This window comes from Equus caballus, chromosome 16 (genome assembly GCF_041296265.1).
Source record: "Equus caballus isolate H_3958 breed thoroughbred chromosome 16, TB-T2T, whole genome shotgun sequence".
Lineage (NCBI taxonomy): Eukaryota > Metazoa > Chordata > Mammalia > Perissodactyla > Equidae > Equus > Equus caballus.
In genome coordinates this window covers 58,116,137-58,133,041 of record NC_091699.1, presented here as the reverse complement: position 1 = coordinate 58,133,041, position 16,905 = coordinate 58,116,137, and the positions used below count along the sequence as shown (strand labels likewise).

At 53.0% G+C, this 16,905-nt stretch overlaps 1 protein-coding gene across 4 annotated transcripts in view; it reads right to left on the bottom strand.

Annotated features, from left to right (window-relative positions):
* Positions 1-341: 341 nt before the first annotated feature.
* Positions 342-16,905, bottom strand: part of SCN5A (sodium voltage-gated channel alpha subunit 5) — a 99,267-nt gene continuing 82,703 nt past the window's right edge. For 3 of the 4 annotated variants that reach the window (XM_023619740.2, XM_070236858.1, XM_070236857.1), the window contains exons 22-28: positions 14,127-14,249; positions 12,049-12,330; positions 9,806-9,859; positions 9,021-9,162; positions 8,266-8,366; positions 7,026-7,296; positions 342-3,957 (exon numbers count right to left, since the gene is read on the bottom strand). In XM_023619740.2, the coding sequence (XP_023475508.1) occupies positions 2,717-3,957; positions 7,026-7,296; positions 8,266-8,366; positions 9,021-9,162; positions 9,806-9,859; positions 12,049-12,330; positions 14,127-14,249 (2,214 nt within the window). In that variant the 3' untranslated portion in view covers positions 342-2,716. 4 annotated transcript variants of the gene reach the window in all.

The following is a 16,905-nucleotide window of genomic DNA, read 5'->3' as shown; positions in this document are numbered from 1 at the left end:
TTCCTGCTTCCACCTTTCCAAACCCTTCCCATCGTGTGAGCCCCAAATTGCGGTCCTCCCCTCCGCAGTGCCCCAGACTGGGAGTCCTGGAAGGCAGGGCCTGGGTATCCTCTTGTGGAGGACAGAGTGGTCTGCCCACACCCACTTTTCCTGGATCAGCCCACACTCCTGGCTGTCGTTCTGGGAAGACAACTGGAAGTCCCGTGTGGTTCTTGGGATGTCATCCCATGCCCCCGCATTGTCGTTCTCCAGGTTTGCTCAGGGTGAGGCCTCCTCACAGGCTCCTTGGGCCTGCCACCACCCTTGTCAAATCTCGGCACAAGAACAGAGCCCAGGCCAGCTCATGTAAGCCATTTATTGGTTTGTTTTAAAAATATGTATCTTATTTATACACGAAGTTTGGTGAGAAGTGCTCCATTAGTTCAGACAGCAGCTGGCACTTGATGCTTGTCCTTCCTTCCTTTTTCCTACCTTCTGCTGGTCACTGTACAGTTCTGGGGAAAAAAAAAAAAGAGAGAGCGAGCGAGCCACGCTAAAAGCTAAGAAGTCGGCTCTAACTCATCTCTGCCCTTGGCCACATGTTCTGCAGCCCCTGGCCAGCCCTGGGCACCTGTCTCGAGGCTCCTGGGCTCTCCACATACACAAAACCACAGTCTCCTTCCGGCCAGTTGGGCTGGCAGCCCGGCCTACCTCCCAAGCCGCATTCCTGCCCGTGCAGCAGGCGCTGAGTGCCAGGGAGGGGGCACCTCTCCAAGCCTTGAGAGCAAAGCACAGAGACCTACAAAAATAAGATTTCCACTCAGAGAAGTGTTGCTGGGACAGTTAAAACCACGTCCCACACTGGACTCAAAAGGAACAAGGAGAAGAGAAATCACTGGGGGTGGGTGGGTTGGGGGCTGGGGTTGTCACCAAGGGAACTCAGGGTGACAAGAAGAAACGTAATACTTTACTCGCCACCAATGCCCCCTTAGCAGTGCCACGAGCTCGCGAATGTCCAGCCCTCTGACAGCTCGGCGAGGTAGGTTAGGAGCAGCCAGTTTCCAGCTTCCCGGGCTGCCCCGAGAGGTGGCCTGTGAGGTGGACGCTTGATAGAGGGCGGCTTTGCTGGAGAGCTGGAATTGGGCAGCCGAGCCCCTGCCTGCTCAGGCTCCTCCAGCCAGCACTGCCACTTTCAGGGTGACAGTTCTATGCATTAAAAGATTTGCATATGCTAAATAGGATTGTCAGCAGCTGAAGAGGCCCTGGGGGTAACTGGACTAGAAAAAGTATTTTTCCCTGAAAAGGCCTTCTCACAAGACCCATGGGACAGCCTGGACCCTGCCCCAGGAGGTCCTGCATGAAGGTGTCACTAGGACCCTGGGCTGAGCCGGAGGGGCTGGTCCAGGGCCACACTACTCCCTTTCCCAAGGGGGCCTCTCAGGGCACAGGAACCGGGCCAGGTGGTCCCGAGGCCCCTTCCCTGCACAGGGCCCAAGCTGCCCTCCACATGCCCATGACGCTGCATCTGGAGAGGAGCTAGGGATCATATGGGAATCCCCTTCCTGTCACGGTCAGAGGCAGAAATGTCCAGAGAGAGAACCCTGGCAATGACGACAGGGTCCCTTCTTCAGATAGGCTGGGGGCCACCGCGGCTGAGACCTGTCGAGCTTCCTAGCCCTAACCCCACAGGACTTCTCTTCCCGGCCTGTGGCACAGGACCTGCCAGGTTTGGGAGTGAGGACCAGCTGGGTGCCAGGCCGTGAGTGGGGCTGGCTCCCTCATGCCCTTCAGTTTAACGTTAATACTCTGACAGAAGGTCAAGCTCTCCTGGGAGGAAAAGGCAACATCAGTGCCTAGGACCAGCCCTGGGACCCAGGTCACTCTCTTCTGGAAGCTTTTTAATTTTGTAGAACCAACCCAAGTATGGCCTAAAACACAGAGGAAAAACAGGACTTTGGGGACAAGGGAAGGCCAGAGTGAGCCCCTGCTGACAAGAACCCCACCCGTGGGGGCCGGGAAGAAAGGCCTGTCTCCCTTAGGCTGGGCAGAGGTGGCTGCCTGACACTCGCCTGAGAGGAGCCTGGGCCACATGTGGCCTGTGTCTGGCCTGTGTGTGTGTGAGAGTGTGTGCACACGTGTGTGTGTGTGTGAGGGAAGGGGTCCAGCTCTCCTGGCACCTCAGCCCAAGCGGCAGGGGAACCCCACTCTGCCCCTGGGCAGTGAAGGCCTGTGGGAGCCAATGGATTTCACTTTTGCTTTGAGAACAGAGTTCCAGCAGCTCCACAGACACTCTTTTCAGAGTTAAGAAGAGGCAGCATGAATTGCTGCCGACGTCCTGGAAACGTCAGTTCTTTGCTCAAGTAAAAAAATATCAAATATAATAAATTTATGAAAGCCCATTCACAACATATACAGTCTCAGTTTTATATTTTGCCTCAGCAGCTGGGATGGAGTTGCTTTTCAGAGCCCCAGGGCATTGCCTGACCAGACCAGGCCACTGGTGTGTGTGAGGCCTCCAGGGAAAGGCCACCCTGAATGGTTGGCTCAGCCAACTGCTTCTGGCTGTCAACATGGGTGCCACAGAACTCTGCCTTGTCGCTGCATGGGGCTGAGGCTCATCTCACACTCCCGAAGCCCAGAGCAAGGAAGACCCAGCGGAAGCTGGTTTGTGGCAGTGTTCAGGTTTGCCACGATGCAACAGCCTGCCTTTCGGCGTCCTGGCCAGCCCGAGTGAGGCTCACACGATAGACTCACGGTCTCTGTCTGGGGACGGGGGGAAGTCTGCGAGATCTTCACTGCGGCTGTAGTCAGACACCCTCGCCTGGAGGTTATCGCTGGTGGCCCTGGTCACACTGTCATAGGAGGGTGGGAAGGACGTGGAGGAGATGGAGGAGCTGGAGGGTGGGCCGTGGCGTCGGGAGAAGTTCTCATTCATCATGTAGGCAATGAGGCCCTCTTGCTCAGGGGCATCCTCTTCGGAGAGGCCGCTGCTGCCCGCCTGCTGGCGGAAGAGAAAGGAGGCATGCTTCATGGAGCGCTGCAGCAGGTGCCTCCGGAAAGCCCGCTGGATGATTGTGGCCGACACCTCCTCATGCTTGCGCCGCAGTGTGGTGGTGATGGGCTCATAGGAGATCTTGGATGGGTTGGCCGCCATAAACTTCTCCTCCATCTGGATCTTCAGAGCATCCATCTCCCCAGACTCACCCAGAACCCTCTTGGTGAAGGCAAAGAGTATGTCCATGCAATGGATACGGTCCCCGCTCACCATGGGCAGGTCCATATTGATGAGGCTTATCTGGTTGGGCTTGGCGATACGGAGTGGCTCAGACAGGGCATCAGCAAAGTCGGACAGGGCCGAATACTCAATGAACTGGGTGGCCTCTGGGTCAAACTTCTCCCAGATCTCATAGAACATGTCAAAGTCATCCTCACTCAGGGGCTCGGTACTCTCTTCCGTGGCCACGCTGAAGTTCTCCAGGATGATGGCAATGTACATGTTGACCACGATGAGGAAGGAGATGATGATGTAGGTGGTGAAGAAGAGGATGCCCACAGCTGGGCTCCCACAGTTCCCCCGGGAGCCATTGCTGTTGGGCAGATTGGGGTCACAAGAGGGGGGTCCCGTGTTGAGGATGGGGCTGAGGAGACCATCCCAGCCAGCCGATGTGGTGATCTGGAAGAGGCACAGCATGCTGTTGGCAAAGGTCTGGAAGTTGAACATGTCATCGATGCCAGCCTCCCACTTGACATAAGCAAAGTTGGCCATGCCAAAGATGGAGTAGATGAACATGACGAGGAAGAGCAGCAGGCCAATGTTGAAGAGGGCAGGCAGGGACATCATGAGGGCAAAGAGCAGCGTGCGGATCCCCTTGGCCCCTCGGATCAGCCTGAGGATGCGGCCAATTCGTGCCAGGCGGATGACTCGGAAGAGTGTTGGGGAGAAGAAGTACTTCTGGATGATGTCTGAGAGCACAGTGCCTGTGGGAAACAACAGAGACTGTGGCCACCAAAGGCATCTCTGTCCTCCTTCTAGCCCAGCATCACTGGTGGGGTCTCTGTACAGTAAGGAGCCAAAGAGAGGAGGTCCTTCCAGGAGGATTGGGCATGAAAGGTCCCTGCTTCTCCCCTCTCTCTGTTTCCATTTCTGCATCTATGATCCAGAAAATGAGGACCACAGTACCCCCATCCTTTGCAAAGTGCCTTCTCAGCCCCTTTGTTCCTTAGTCTTCTGAGAATACTTGCACAATAGAGCTGTACTAGGCCCATCTTCTAGATCATGGGTCTGACGCCTGAGCGGATTTGCTCAGCATCTTGGTGGCCTAGTTTGGACCAGAACTTGGGCATTTTAGCTCCTCACTACTCAAAACATGGTCCAAGGTCAGAAGCCTTGGGATCTCCTGGGTGCTTATCAGAAATGCAGAATCTCAGTTCCACCCCGAGATCCACTGTATTTTAACATGCCCAGATGATTCATATACACACTGAAGTGCAAGAAGCACTAGCCCAGAAGTCAGCGCTCTCCCCTACGCCATACCACACCTGTCACAACCCAGCCTCTCTGAGATGGTTCCTATCACTCTCCCGACTCTGCTGGCTTCCAGGGCTTCCCCACTCCTTGGTCTCTTTAACTACCCTGGGTTTGGAGTTTTAAAGAGCAGGGATATATGTTATGGTAGAGAGAGTGAAATAAACTTGCCTCGTATTGGCCCAAGTGACCTCTCCAGACTCTTCATATAATAACAATGTCACTGGCTGACAGGAGTCCAGTGTTTACTGTCAACAAGGCACTGGGCTGAGCACTTTATATCCATCCATGAAGCCCTTCCAGTCACCCTAGGAGGTAAGCTGATACCATCATCCTCATTTTCCGGAAGAGGAAGCTGAGAAGTGAGGTAATTTACCCAAGTTGCCACCTAGTCAGTGAGAAGCTGGGATTTGGCTCAGACACTCTGGCTCCAAGTTGACCTGTTAACCACGCCTCCCCGGTACGGCCAAGCACCGGGACCAGGAGGTGTCCCCGAGGTATATGCCGCACCTTCTAAGCCTCTGAGACTGTCCCTCAATGGCTCCATTTCTGCTGCTGACCTCCTACATTCTCTAAGGCCTCTCTCCAGTGCCACTGGGCACACTCTCGCCCTCACCCCTGCCTGGGACTTCCCAGAGCATTTCTTCACCCTACCTCCAGCTGCTAACCATCTCCCATCACTGAAGCCACAGCAGCCCCTGCCTTAGCCCCTGTACTTTCCTCTGAGTTCAATGAAGGCAGGGAATGTACATGTGGAAAGATGACAGTCACCCCAAGGCAGAGTTCCATGGGGACAGGGTCAAGAGTTTGGGCTCCGAGCATCAGTGACAAAAGAAAAAAATACTGATAAACTAGATTTAATCAAAATTAAAAACTTTCTGCTTCAAGAGACAACCAAGAAAGTGAAAATACAACCCACTGAATGGGAGAAAATATTTGCAAATCACATGTCTGAGAAGGGACTGGTATTGTATAAAGAACTCTTACAACTCAAAAATAAAAACATAAATAAGCCAATTAAAAAATGAGCAAAGGACTTGAATAGACATTTCTCCAAGACATTTCTCTTCTTATATATCAAGGAAAATTACCAATGAGCACATGAAAAGATGTTCAGCATCATTAGTCATCAGGAAAATGCAAACCAAAACCTCAGTGAGAGATCACGTCCCACCCACTAGGGTGACTATAATAAAAATACAGACAGTAACAAGTGTTGGCGAAGATGTGGAGTAATTGGAACCCTCATATATTGATGATGGGAATGTAAAATGTTGCAGCCACTTTGGAAAACAGTTGGGCAGTCCTCAAATTTTTAGATTAATAGTTTCCAGGGGCTGGGGAGAGGGAAAATGACTGCTAAATGGGTACAGAGTTTCTTTTGGGGGTGAGGAAAGGTTCTAAAATTAGATAGTGGTGATGGTTGCACAACTCTGTAAATATACAAAAGACTATTGAATTGTATACTTTAAAGGGTGAATTTTATGATATGTGAATTATATCTCAATAAAACTGTTATTAAAAAAAGAATTTGGGCTCTGAGGTAAAACAGGCATGGGTGTGTGCCATGGTCTGAATGTCTGTGTCTCCCCCAAATTCATATGTTGAAATGCCAACCCCAAAAATGATGGTATTAGGAGGTGGGAACTTTGGGAGATACTTAAGTTGTGAGGGTGGAGCCCTCATGAATGGGATAAGTGCCTTATAACAGAGGCTCCAGAGAGCTCCCTAGCCCCTTCTACTTTGTGAGGACACAGCAAGAATGTGCTGGCTATGAATGAGGAAAAGGACCCTCACCAGAAAACATGACCATGCTAGTGCCTTAATCCTGAAATTCCAGCATCCAGAACTCTGAGAAATACATTTCTCTTGTTTATAAGTTACCCAGTCTGGCAATTTGTCCAAACGGACGAGGCGTGAATCCTATCTCTGCTCCTCTCTAGTTGTATCATCTCCCTGTCTCTGTGCTGACTATATAATGTGAATTGCATGAGGTGGGTGATGTCTGAAGGAGCCTGGCACACCCCTCGGTGGCTGGACTTCAAAATTTTCCATATCCAGGGAAAACTTCTACCCTGGAGGGCCACCTGCCTCCCAACCCTGGAGACTCAGCTCACCCTGAGTGAGCCTCTTCCTCCTTCAACCTAAGGTGCAGGCTTTCCCTTGGAGGGCAGCGAAGCCCCCACAGCCCCAACTCCCTTTCCCAGGCTCATCCTTGAAGCTCTCCAAGCAGAGAGCTCTGTTCTAGGATTCCACAGAGGGTAGAGCCAGGAAGGGGTGCTGGGTCTTGGCCAGGTTGGTCCCCTTGGCCTATGTGGACCCTCACAAAGTTCTCTCTGGAGGGGTATGTGTGCATGTATTTGTGTGTGTGTATGCACGTGTGTGACAGAAGGACAAGTGAGGAATGCAGAGAGAGAAGAATGTAGGAGCCTAGTGTACTTGGCATTAAGTATGGACCCAGGGCTGGAGGAGAGGCCTGGCCTGGAGAAGGCTTCTCTGTTCAGCCGACTTGCATACCCACCCACGATGGAGAGGATGACAACCACGAAGTCGAAGATGTTCCAGCTGTTGGTGAAGTAGTAGTGGCGCAGGGCAGTCATCTTGATGATACACTCGCCTGTGAAGATGGCTACAAAGAGCAGGTTGATCTTGGCCAAGATGTTGACCTTCTCAGGGCTCTGGTCATCTGTCTCCACCATCATGGTCACCATGTTCAAGCAGATGAGAAACATGATGGTGACATCGAAGGCCTGCTTGGTTACAATGTCGAATAAGAAGCCCTGGTACTTGTTCTGAAAGGAAGGGTAAAGGATAGACTCAGTAGGGACCTAAGACAGGCTAGCAGACCCCCTGTTGCTGCCTCTCGGCTCAGACCACCAATCCTCCTACTCCACCCTCTGTGGCCAACACACCAGCTAGACTGTCATGGTGAGAGGAAGAAGTCAGGAGGCTGAAGCAGCCTGACTTTCCTGCTTAAACCTCCCTGGGCTTCGAGGCCCAGCCCTGAGGCTCCTTCTTCCCTGAGGCCTTCTCTGATGGATCTTCAGGAAGGGATTTCTCCTACCCTCAGTTTTGTTAGCACATCATACATTGTGCTTCTCTTTTTGTTCCCACTGTCTGAAGGCTCAAGGCCAAATTTAAAGTTTAATCCTAGTAATTGTACCAGCCCTCAGGTTCTCCACCCCTTTTATGGAATTGATTTTATTTATTCCACTAACTACATTTATATTTGTCTTCAATTGTACACCACTCCAGATTATTTTAGGGAAAAGAGAAGATTATAAATAAGTGAAAACACACACACACACACACATTTTTTTTGGAGAACGGCTTGATGGGGCCAAGGGAATCAGCCTAGCAAAGAATCCAGCACCCCTCCTGGTCCCACCCATCAGGTGACTCTACTGCTCAGGGGGTTCAAGGATGAGGTTATGAAGGGGGAAAGGGGCTGTGAAGACTGCCCTGCTCTCCTGGGGAAAGCCTGCACCCTTGCAGGGGAGGAGGGGGCTCACTCAGAGGCAGATGGGTTCCTGATTGAGGGGAATATCCCCCGGTTGCCACAGCTGTCTCCTGCCTTCCTCACTATCTCCATGAGACTGAGACTGTGTGTCAGAAGTCCCTCCTTCCCTGGACTGGCTGAGGGCCCCAGGCTTGGCTTAAGACTGTGAAGAGGCCCCAACAGCTGATTGTGTGGCATGGGGACATCCCAGGGACCCCCAGAAAATCCTCCTCACTCCTGGTGAATAGCAAGCCTGGCTCACCAGGGGCCTTGGGATGGGCTTCTGGGGCTTCTTGGAGCCCAGCTTCTTCATGGCGTTGTAGTACTTCTTCTGCTCCTCTGTCATGAAGATGTCCTGGCCCCCTAAGTGCAGAGAGACAGGCACCAGCCTCATTTTAGGGTTCTCAGGGGCTCCAGCAGGGAGGGCAAGGGATCTTGCCTCCTTGATGAGGGTGCCAGGGTTGGCGGCTTCCTCTCCCCGTGGAGAAAAGTATGTCCCTATTCTGCACCAGAGATTCCTCCTCAAATGTGCTTTACCAGGGTCCCTGTCCCCATTCACCTTGAGATCTTTCTGGCTTTGGGACCTGCAAATCCAGTCCACACGCACCATGCTCTCTCCTGCCCAGTTCAGCCAGGCTGGAGATTCTCTCTTCCCACTTGGTTTGCCTGCAACCCAATCATGGCCCATCTGATGGAGCTCTGGGAAGACCCTAGCCTCTACACAGGACCCCCTCATTGTCCCTGATCATGGACTAGGTCAACAGTCCCAATCCTCACCCCTGCTTCTCAGGAGCCTCATCTCTCAGGTAGACTAGGGCAGGTGTGGGGCCCCTTGTTACACTCTCACAGACCAAGGCATGTGACATCATGGACACACCCCTCTCCACTCTATTCCAGCAGAAGCGAGAAGAGGACCATGCCCAACAGGAAGACAAAATGGGGCCAGGAGCCAGAATGACTCCTCAGTCCCCTGCACCCTGCCACGCCATGCCAGCCCAGGGGGAGGCTGTGATCTACGTATCTTTTTCTTCTGCTGGTTGAAGTTGTCAATGATGACACCGATGAAAAGGTTCAGGGTGAAGAAAGACCCGAAGATGATGAAGATGACGAAGTAGATGTACATGTAGAGGTTGTATTCCCACTGGGGCTGCTCTTCAAACTGCGGGGGAGAAATCAGACAGGGACATCAGACAGGCAGGATTGGGGGGGAGGGGCGGGCTGGGGGGCCCACTCTGTGGGAGAGAGGGTGTGTCCAGAGGAAGGTCACTAATACAGGGGTGTGTGTCTGTGAGCACAGAGCAGGGCCAGGGATGGGTGGGAATGGAGTTGAGAAGAGTGCATGATGACAGTTGAGGAGAGGAGGCATGCTGGGCTCAGGGCTGGCATAGTGTCACTGTACGGCTTCTGCCCCGGGCCATTGGGAGGTTTGAGTATATTGGGCATCTCCCAATCTTCAATGAACTGTCAGTGTGACTGGGTGGCATACAAGGACAAAGAAGAAACTTGACTTGCGTCTCTGTTGCTTCCACCCCATCCTCCTGGTGTAAGACTTTAAGATTCAAGTAAATTATAGTGAATTTAATTTGAAAGATATTAGAGAATTTTGGGATTCCTTGGGAGACCACACAGTCTTGCCCCAGGGCCAGGCCTGGGCATTCCAGAGAGGCTCAACTCCAGGTTGACACAAGGGATCTGGCCCCTATGGGGTGGGCTTTCAGACGTGGACACTGATTCCCTGGCGGCCCAGCAGCCGGGAGCCTCAGGTGCTTGACTTGGTGGGAGAAACCAGTGAGGCAACGTACCCCCCTGGAGTCCACAGCTGCATACATAATGTCCATCCAGCCTTTAAATGTTGCCTGGAAAGAAAAGACAGGAGTAAGAAAATTATTTAACTCGGCACCTATCGAGCTCCTTAGGGTTCCTGTCTGCACAGATGAGGCCAGGAAATAGCCTCCTACAAGAAGCAAGCAGCCCACCCCACCCCTTCAGCCGTGTCCGAATAGCTGGGAGTCAGGGAAAGGCCTTCTTGTTCAGGGCAAGGGGTGGAGGGGAAGCCAGCAGAGCAGATACCCCAAGAAGGCCACACAGTGGGGGAATAAGCTTCTTGATGTTGGCCAAGAGACTGATGAGGTCTGCCCTTCAGATCCACATTCATTTCAGATTCTAAAATGATGAGAATCCTATAAGCAGGTGTCAGAGCCAGAGAGGTGGGGTTTGAGCTCTCTGTTCTGGCTTAAGGTGGATCCCAGGCTGACCTGGTCCCCTCTGTCATGCACCTCAGAGAACCTTGTAGCTTCTGCTCCATGGCCTTTTAAAGGAAATCCCTGAAGAATTCCAACCGTCCCTGTACTTAAGGGGGTCCTTTGGCCAGTGGTGTGTTGGTAAATAGCTAACAAATGGCATTCCAGAAGAGAAAAAGCCCTGATTGTTGTGTCTGCCAACTTCTCTGAGTAAACAGTCCCACCCTGGCTGGTTTTAGGTGGCCAGTTTGTCGTCACTGAACACAGAGTTGGGAAGAGACGCCTCGGAGCATGGCATTGCAGTATTTCCACTGTATGGGTACAATAAATGTAAACAACCTCAAGAGCACAGATAGTAATAAACGGGAATGATGAGTTGTGATTTTGTTGTAATATTATTTAGTTAATTTTAAGTTTATAAAATCTAATTTTTAATAATGGCTTGCAAAATATCTGAAAATGTAAGAATCAGCTCTTGTGAGCCCACACAAGCTGGCTCTAGCACACCACACCAAGGCAGGAGAGAGGGAGGTGGAATGCGATGGTGCTGGCTGCACTGTCTGCCCGTCTGGGCTGCTGTGAAGACTCAGAAAGAGCCTGAGAGTCATGCTTGGTGGTGAGACCGACTGTCCAGTGGGTCCCACTTGTGTCCTTGGCAAAATCCAATCCTGCCCCGAGCCTCCTTTCAGGGCACAAGCTCGTCCACACAAACTTTCCATGTCTGAGAGTTTTAGGAGGCAGGCAGGGCACATGGGGAAACAGAAGCTGCTCCAGAGAGCGCAAGCTACTTCAGCTCCCTGTGCCACGGGGCCCTCACCTGTAAAGAGAGGCCTGGAAGTGCTTTGGAAACTGCTGGGGAGCCCCAATGTCACGAGGTATTCGTGACTGAAATCTTTCCAGCCACTGTGCGGTTCTCAGCCTACGAAGGGGCCTTTCCTTCCAAGTTCTGACATTCAGAGGGACGGTCACAGGGATGGCAGGCTCTCTCGGTTTGGCTCTAATCCTGTTCTCCACGAGGCATTTCAGGGAAGTCTCTGGAGAAAGCTACTACTGGGATTTAAGGGGCAGGTGGAAGTGGAGTGGATCCACATTAAGTTTTCAGGGAAGAGTCCACTGAGTTTTCCTTTGTTTTGGGGACTAGCGACAGACGCCTGGGCTTAAGATTGGGAATGCAAGAAAAGCAAACTGCAGCTTTGTGCGTTATGGTTCTGTTTGCATTTCTGTTGTCAGGGATATTTGTTGGTTAATTTTATGGCATGTGTTATAATCACTGAAGCCACCATGCTAACAAATCAATGGAAACTCTAAAAAGACTAGGTAGGGCTGTGTGAGTTTAAAGATCACGCATCTTGCACATCAGAGTTGGAAGTAAATATATTCTTTTAAACAACGCAGGAGGTATCACAACCTTTTATAAAAGAGGGGTGGCCAGAGTCACAATTTGCTACTAGTTCAGTCTCTGGGTGGCTATGGTCGTTCATTTTTAACCTGTGTCATTACACTGCCAAACTGAGAGCGTGAGGAGGTCAGCCTGACTCCTGGCTGCGGAGCTGGTTCTGCCACAGTGCTGACCCCCATGCCAGACATCCTGGAGAATGTGGCATCAGCTCTAGAACGGAAGATCTGGGGACATCCCAAGCAGCCAAGAAGCGTCTGGAAAATTCTTAGCCTCCTTTGGGCAGTGTGACTCTGTTGTGAGGATTCAGAGTGGCCTCACTGTCCCCCTCCTGCCCACACCACGAGGGAAGGCGCCTGTTGCTGGAGAGCCAATGGGAGGAAGCAAGTCCCTCCTCTCCAGGACTTACCACCTGCAGAAGGGCCAGGTACCCGGCCCCCACGTTGTCAAAGTTGACTTTCACCTTGGTCCAGTACAATTCGCCAGTCACGTTGAAAGACTCACAGTCGCTCTTATTGTTCACGATGGTGTAGTTCAAAGGCAGGTCTCCCTCAGTCTGGTTGATGCACCTCCCAAACTTCCCTGCGAATAGGTTCACGCCCATGATGCTGAAGATGAGCCAGAAGATGAGGCAGACGAGGAGGACGTTCATGATGGACGGGATGGCGCCCACCAGGGCATTGACCACAACCTCAAGTGGACGGAGAAGAGGCTCAGTTCTTGGGGGTGCCCAGAGCATATGCCCTTTGTAAGAACCCCCTCCAGCTGCTGAACTCCCTGGCTGCAGGTCCCTGTGGGGGCAGGGGTATAGAATACTTCCTGTCCCCAGAGAAGGGCAACCCATGGCTGGAAGCCGTGGTGGGGAGTGAGGGGAGTCAGGGAGAACACACAGCTTTTTCTTTGCACCCTAAAGTCTGACGCAACTCCAGAACATCTGCCTTTCCCTTCTTGGGCCTGCCCTGAATGCATGACATTCAAATTTAATTTTCAACTGGGTCTCTGCTGCTTGAGTATGCCAGAAACTGATGGGAATGCCTCTGGAGACACATTCTCTGAGCTAAGTCTCTGGTTTATTTTGGGGCTGCTGCTACCAGGATGGATGAGCTTTTTTCCCCTAAAGTATGCCCAGGGGACCTCATGTGTATGTCTGGAGGGTGCTGACAGTTCTTCAACGCTGTGGTGAGAGCAGAGCTGGGAGAGCATGTGCTGTGGGTGCCCCCCTGTGCCTCTGCCCTCCCAGGGAGTGGCTCTCCGACCCCACAGAGCCACAGCCTCATGCTCTGCATCTAAACTCACAGCACCCAGGAGAAGCTTCCTTGGCAAAGGCATATAGGGCGCTCTACTCCACTGAGGAACCAAATCCCCAGGTGTCCAGGAGCCAGGAACATGTTTGCCATGCAGACTGGAAGTGAAGCTGGTGTAGTCTGCGTGGTAGGCATGGTGCCAGGACGGGTAATGCCGACACAGGCAAACAAGAGGGGTTCCTGGTTCCCTGGCAAGCACGATGAACCCAGAAACGAAGTGGGAAACCCAACTCTCAAGTTTGCCCTTGGCTGGCTCTGTAGCCGAAAGCCATGGCAGAGGCATTCCTGGCAATGAGCATCTCCCCCATGTCCTTCTGGAATCAAATATCCTTGCTCCCAAAGATACATTTAACTTGGGTCAGACTGTTCACTTGTGAATGATTTTCTATGAGGAGTGAGTGATTCGTTTCTCCATGAATTGGGGGTGCGGGCAAAGTTCACAGCCATCAACCAAATGGGGGCTGCTGAAGACACAAGAGAACTGTGGACATTTTGCAAAAACAAAAATAAAAAATGCACGCACACAAACACACACACGTTTGTTTTCTTGCTATAATTATGAGTAATGTTTTTTCTTGGTGGGCTTTTAAATTTGCTTTATATGTGCACATTCTTTGGTAAAATTTGGTGACATGAAAAATACATAGGGCTCTGCACTTAGAAAGTAGTGAAGAAGAGTTTCCTAAGCAAATGCAAACTGGTATCTGACGGTGAGAATATAGCTTGCTCCTTCCTTGCTCCCTTTGCCCTCACTATCACTCCTGCATCGCAGACAACAGGAAAGTGGCCTGGAGGGCACACGGAGCTGGGCACACACAAAGACGAGGCCCTGCAGGAGAGCAAAATCAGAGGGGCCTGGGGCCAGTGGGGCTGGGCTGCAGCTGAGACACCTGCACCCAGCGCCTCACTTCCTCTCTTTGATCCACCACTCTCCTGGCCTCATGGAGCCCCTGGGGCTGGAGATGACAGGCCTTGGGGGAGGGTTCTCATAGCTCTCCAGCCTCTCAGTGCCTCCAAACTCACCTGTGCCTCTCCAGCAGATGCTGTACCATGTTCCTATCAAGTCATGGGGGCCCCAGACCCAGCTCCAGGCTGGGCCGCTTGCTCAGCAAGCTGAGACCGGGGGTCCCCTCAGTGGAGTCACCTCCTGCTGCCCCTGCAGGAAGGCAGCTACTCCTCTTACCCTCATGCCCTCAAAGCGGGACAAGGCTCGCAGGGGTCGGAGCGCACGCAACGTCCGCAGCGACTTGATGGGGCCCATCTCAGCAAAGCCCAGGGTGTTGGCCACCAGGCTGATCAATGAGACCTGTGGGAGGCAAAGTGGGGTGAGGACATCAACATAGCTCCCGAGACAGGTAGTGGGGCTTGCGTGAGAGAGCCAGCAGGCCTTCCCCATGTCCAATCTTTACCATGCCTGGCTGCATCGTCTTCACAGGCCATCATGCACTGGGCAAGCTTCCTGGGGCCCAAGAGGCTGGGGGTGAGCCAGTGCATCCTGGCTGTCAGACATTTACCGAGAGCTTGCTATGTGCACTTCACATGCTTGTCTGCAATAGCCCCACTACCCCCAGGACTAGGAATGCATCAAACCTTTTCCACAGGTGAGCAAACTGAGTTCCGAAGCCACCCACTGGTGGGGAGGGGCAGGGACACAAAGTCTGGGTTTCTGGTCCCCACGTGCTTCCTTTCAAGTCAAATTCTTGTGCCTTTCCCTTCCCTCCCCACAAAAAGCCTCTTTTTGGAAGAAAAGATCATCTTGGTTGAGTATGAGCAGACAATTTCCCCAAAGCTGGACTTCGCCACATTCCAACATGGTCAAAGAAGGGAGACACAGGGGAAGATGCTGTTGGTAACGGGAGCCTCAGCTCTTGTTCCCTCTGTCCCATCCCCACTGGGGCATTTCCACCCCGTGAACTTTATCCTTCTAAAGCTCTGCGGGCATCCAGTCCCCGCTTCCTTCACTGCTGGCCTGTGATCAGAGGCTGGAAATGGCCTCCTGCCTGACCTCCCCTGCAACTGCTGTTAACACTACCCTGGCACTCAGGGCAGCCTGGGGGTGGAGAGGGCGGGCAGGGACCTGACTCCCACAGCCTCCTCCCAGGCTTAAGCTTGGAAGCACTGCGTTGGGAGAGGGCTGGGCAGAGGGGCTCAGAGGAAGACTCCCAGGATCAACTTCTGTGCTGCCCCCACTCACCCCTCGAGGATGCTGGGTTGGTGGTCCCCATTCCTAGAGAGGCAGACGGACATCTCTCAGAGACCTCTTCCTGAGGGCAGGGCCCCAGAGACCAGGTCCGGACAGTCAGCCTGCCTAGTTCCCAGCAGGCCAACCTTGTCATCTCCATTCTTTCCAGAGCTTCCCCCACCTGCTCCACCCACGGTCCCCCCATCTCGGTCGATGGCAACTCCATCCTTCCAGCTGCTCAGGCCACAAGCCTTGGCGTCATCCCTGCCTCCTCTCTGTCTCTCACACCCTACATCCAACCCATCAGGATTTCCTGTTGGCTCTGCCTTCAAAATACATCAGAAGTCCAAAAATTTCTCACCACTTCCACTGCCACCATGCTGGCCAGGCCAGCGTCATCGTTCCCTGGATCACTGCCACAGCCTCCCAACTCTTCTCCCTGCTTCTGCTCGAGTCCCCGCCCCCACCTCCCACCCCCACCAAGGATTAAAAGGTCACCCTTTAATAACAGGAGTCAGTTGATGTCACTCTTCTGTTCAAAGCCCTCCAAGGGCCCCCCATTTCATGCTCAATAAAGGCCCATGTTTTCCAAAGGCTGCACCCTTCTGCCCCAGGCAGGCCGGCCTCATTGCCTGCACTTCCCTTCCTCATTCACTCTGGCCTCCTTGCAGCTCCTCAAGTATGCCAGGCAGGCTCCCACCACTGGGCCTTTGCACTGCTGTTCCAACTTCTGCTTGGAATGTTCTGCAGGCATCTGCCTGGCTAACTCCAACTTCCTTCAAATCTGCTCAAATGTGGCCTCAGCAGGCCCACCCTGGCCAGTCTATTTAAAGTCGTAATGGATACCTTCCCTTCCCCTGAGTCTGGGCCCTCCTAATCCCTTCCCTTCTCCAATTCCTGTTGCTCCACAGTTCACATCACCTTCTGACTTAATAGAAGACTAGCTTATGACGATCTGACCGTTCGCAGTCGCCTTCCTCCGTGCAGGCAGGGGCTTTGTCTATTTTGCTCCCCAACACCCCCGGCACCGACAGCAGCGCTTGCACACAGTAGATGCTCAATAGTATTTATTGAAAAAGTGCCTGAATGGATCCTGGAAACACCCTTCTCCAGTCCGGAGGCCTGGAGTCCACCTTTCCCACCAAGTGTAGGGTGGAGGGGGGGGGAGCGTGGCCAGCATCAGGAAAGCTGGATTCCAGCACCTACTTCCTTCTGCTTGACCCTGGGCAAGACCCTTCCCTACTGTGGGCCTCAGTTTCCCTCTCCACAGCCTCGTTCTCTGAGATTGGGACTGGGTAGGACGCACTGACCATCTCCTTTGCCCAGCCTCAGCTCTGAGTTCCGCAAGGTGGCAGGTGGTGGGGTGTTGGTGGGCTTCCCCCGAAATCTTTGCAAACTCCCTCTGGCCTGCCTGGGGGAGTCCCTCCGCAGGCCCAACTTCCAAAGAAGCTGCAGGAACAGCTGGGTGAGGGGGCATTGGGGCGGAGATGCCAGGATCCCAGGCCTCCCTGCAGTCCCTCAGCAGGGAGGCCTCAGGGGGCCCTCCTTCATCTCAGGGAGACTGGAGGGCTCCAGGCTGTCAGGGCATCTAGAGCTCCCTCCCTCCCTCCCTGCCACCCAGCACCCCTCCCCCCAGCATTAGCATCCTCTCAGCCATTTGGAGTGATAGAAGGAAGCCTGGACTGGAGACCCAATGATCTGGATCTGTGTCTCCATGCCCACTCTAGCCCAAGGAGCCTCTCCTGCCACAGCCACTGATGGTTGACCTCCCACCCAGGCC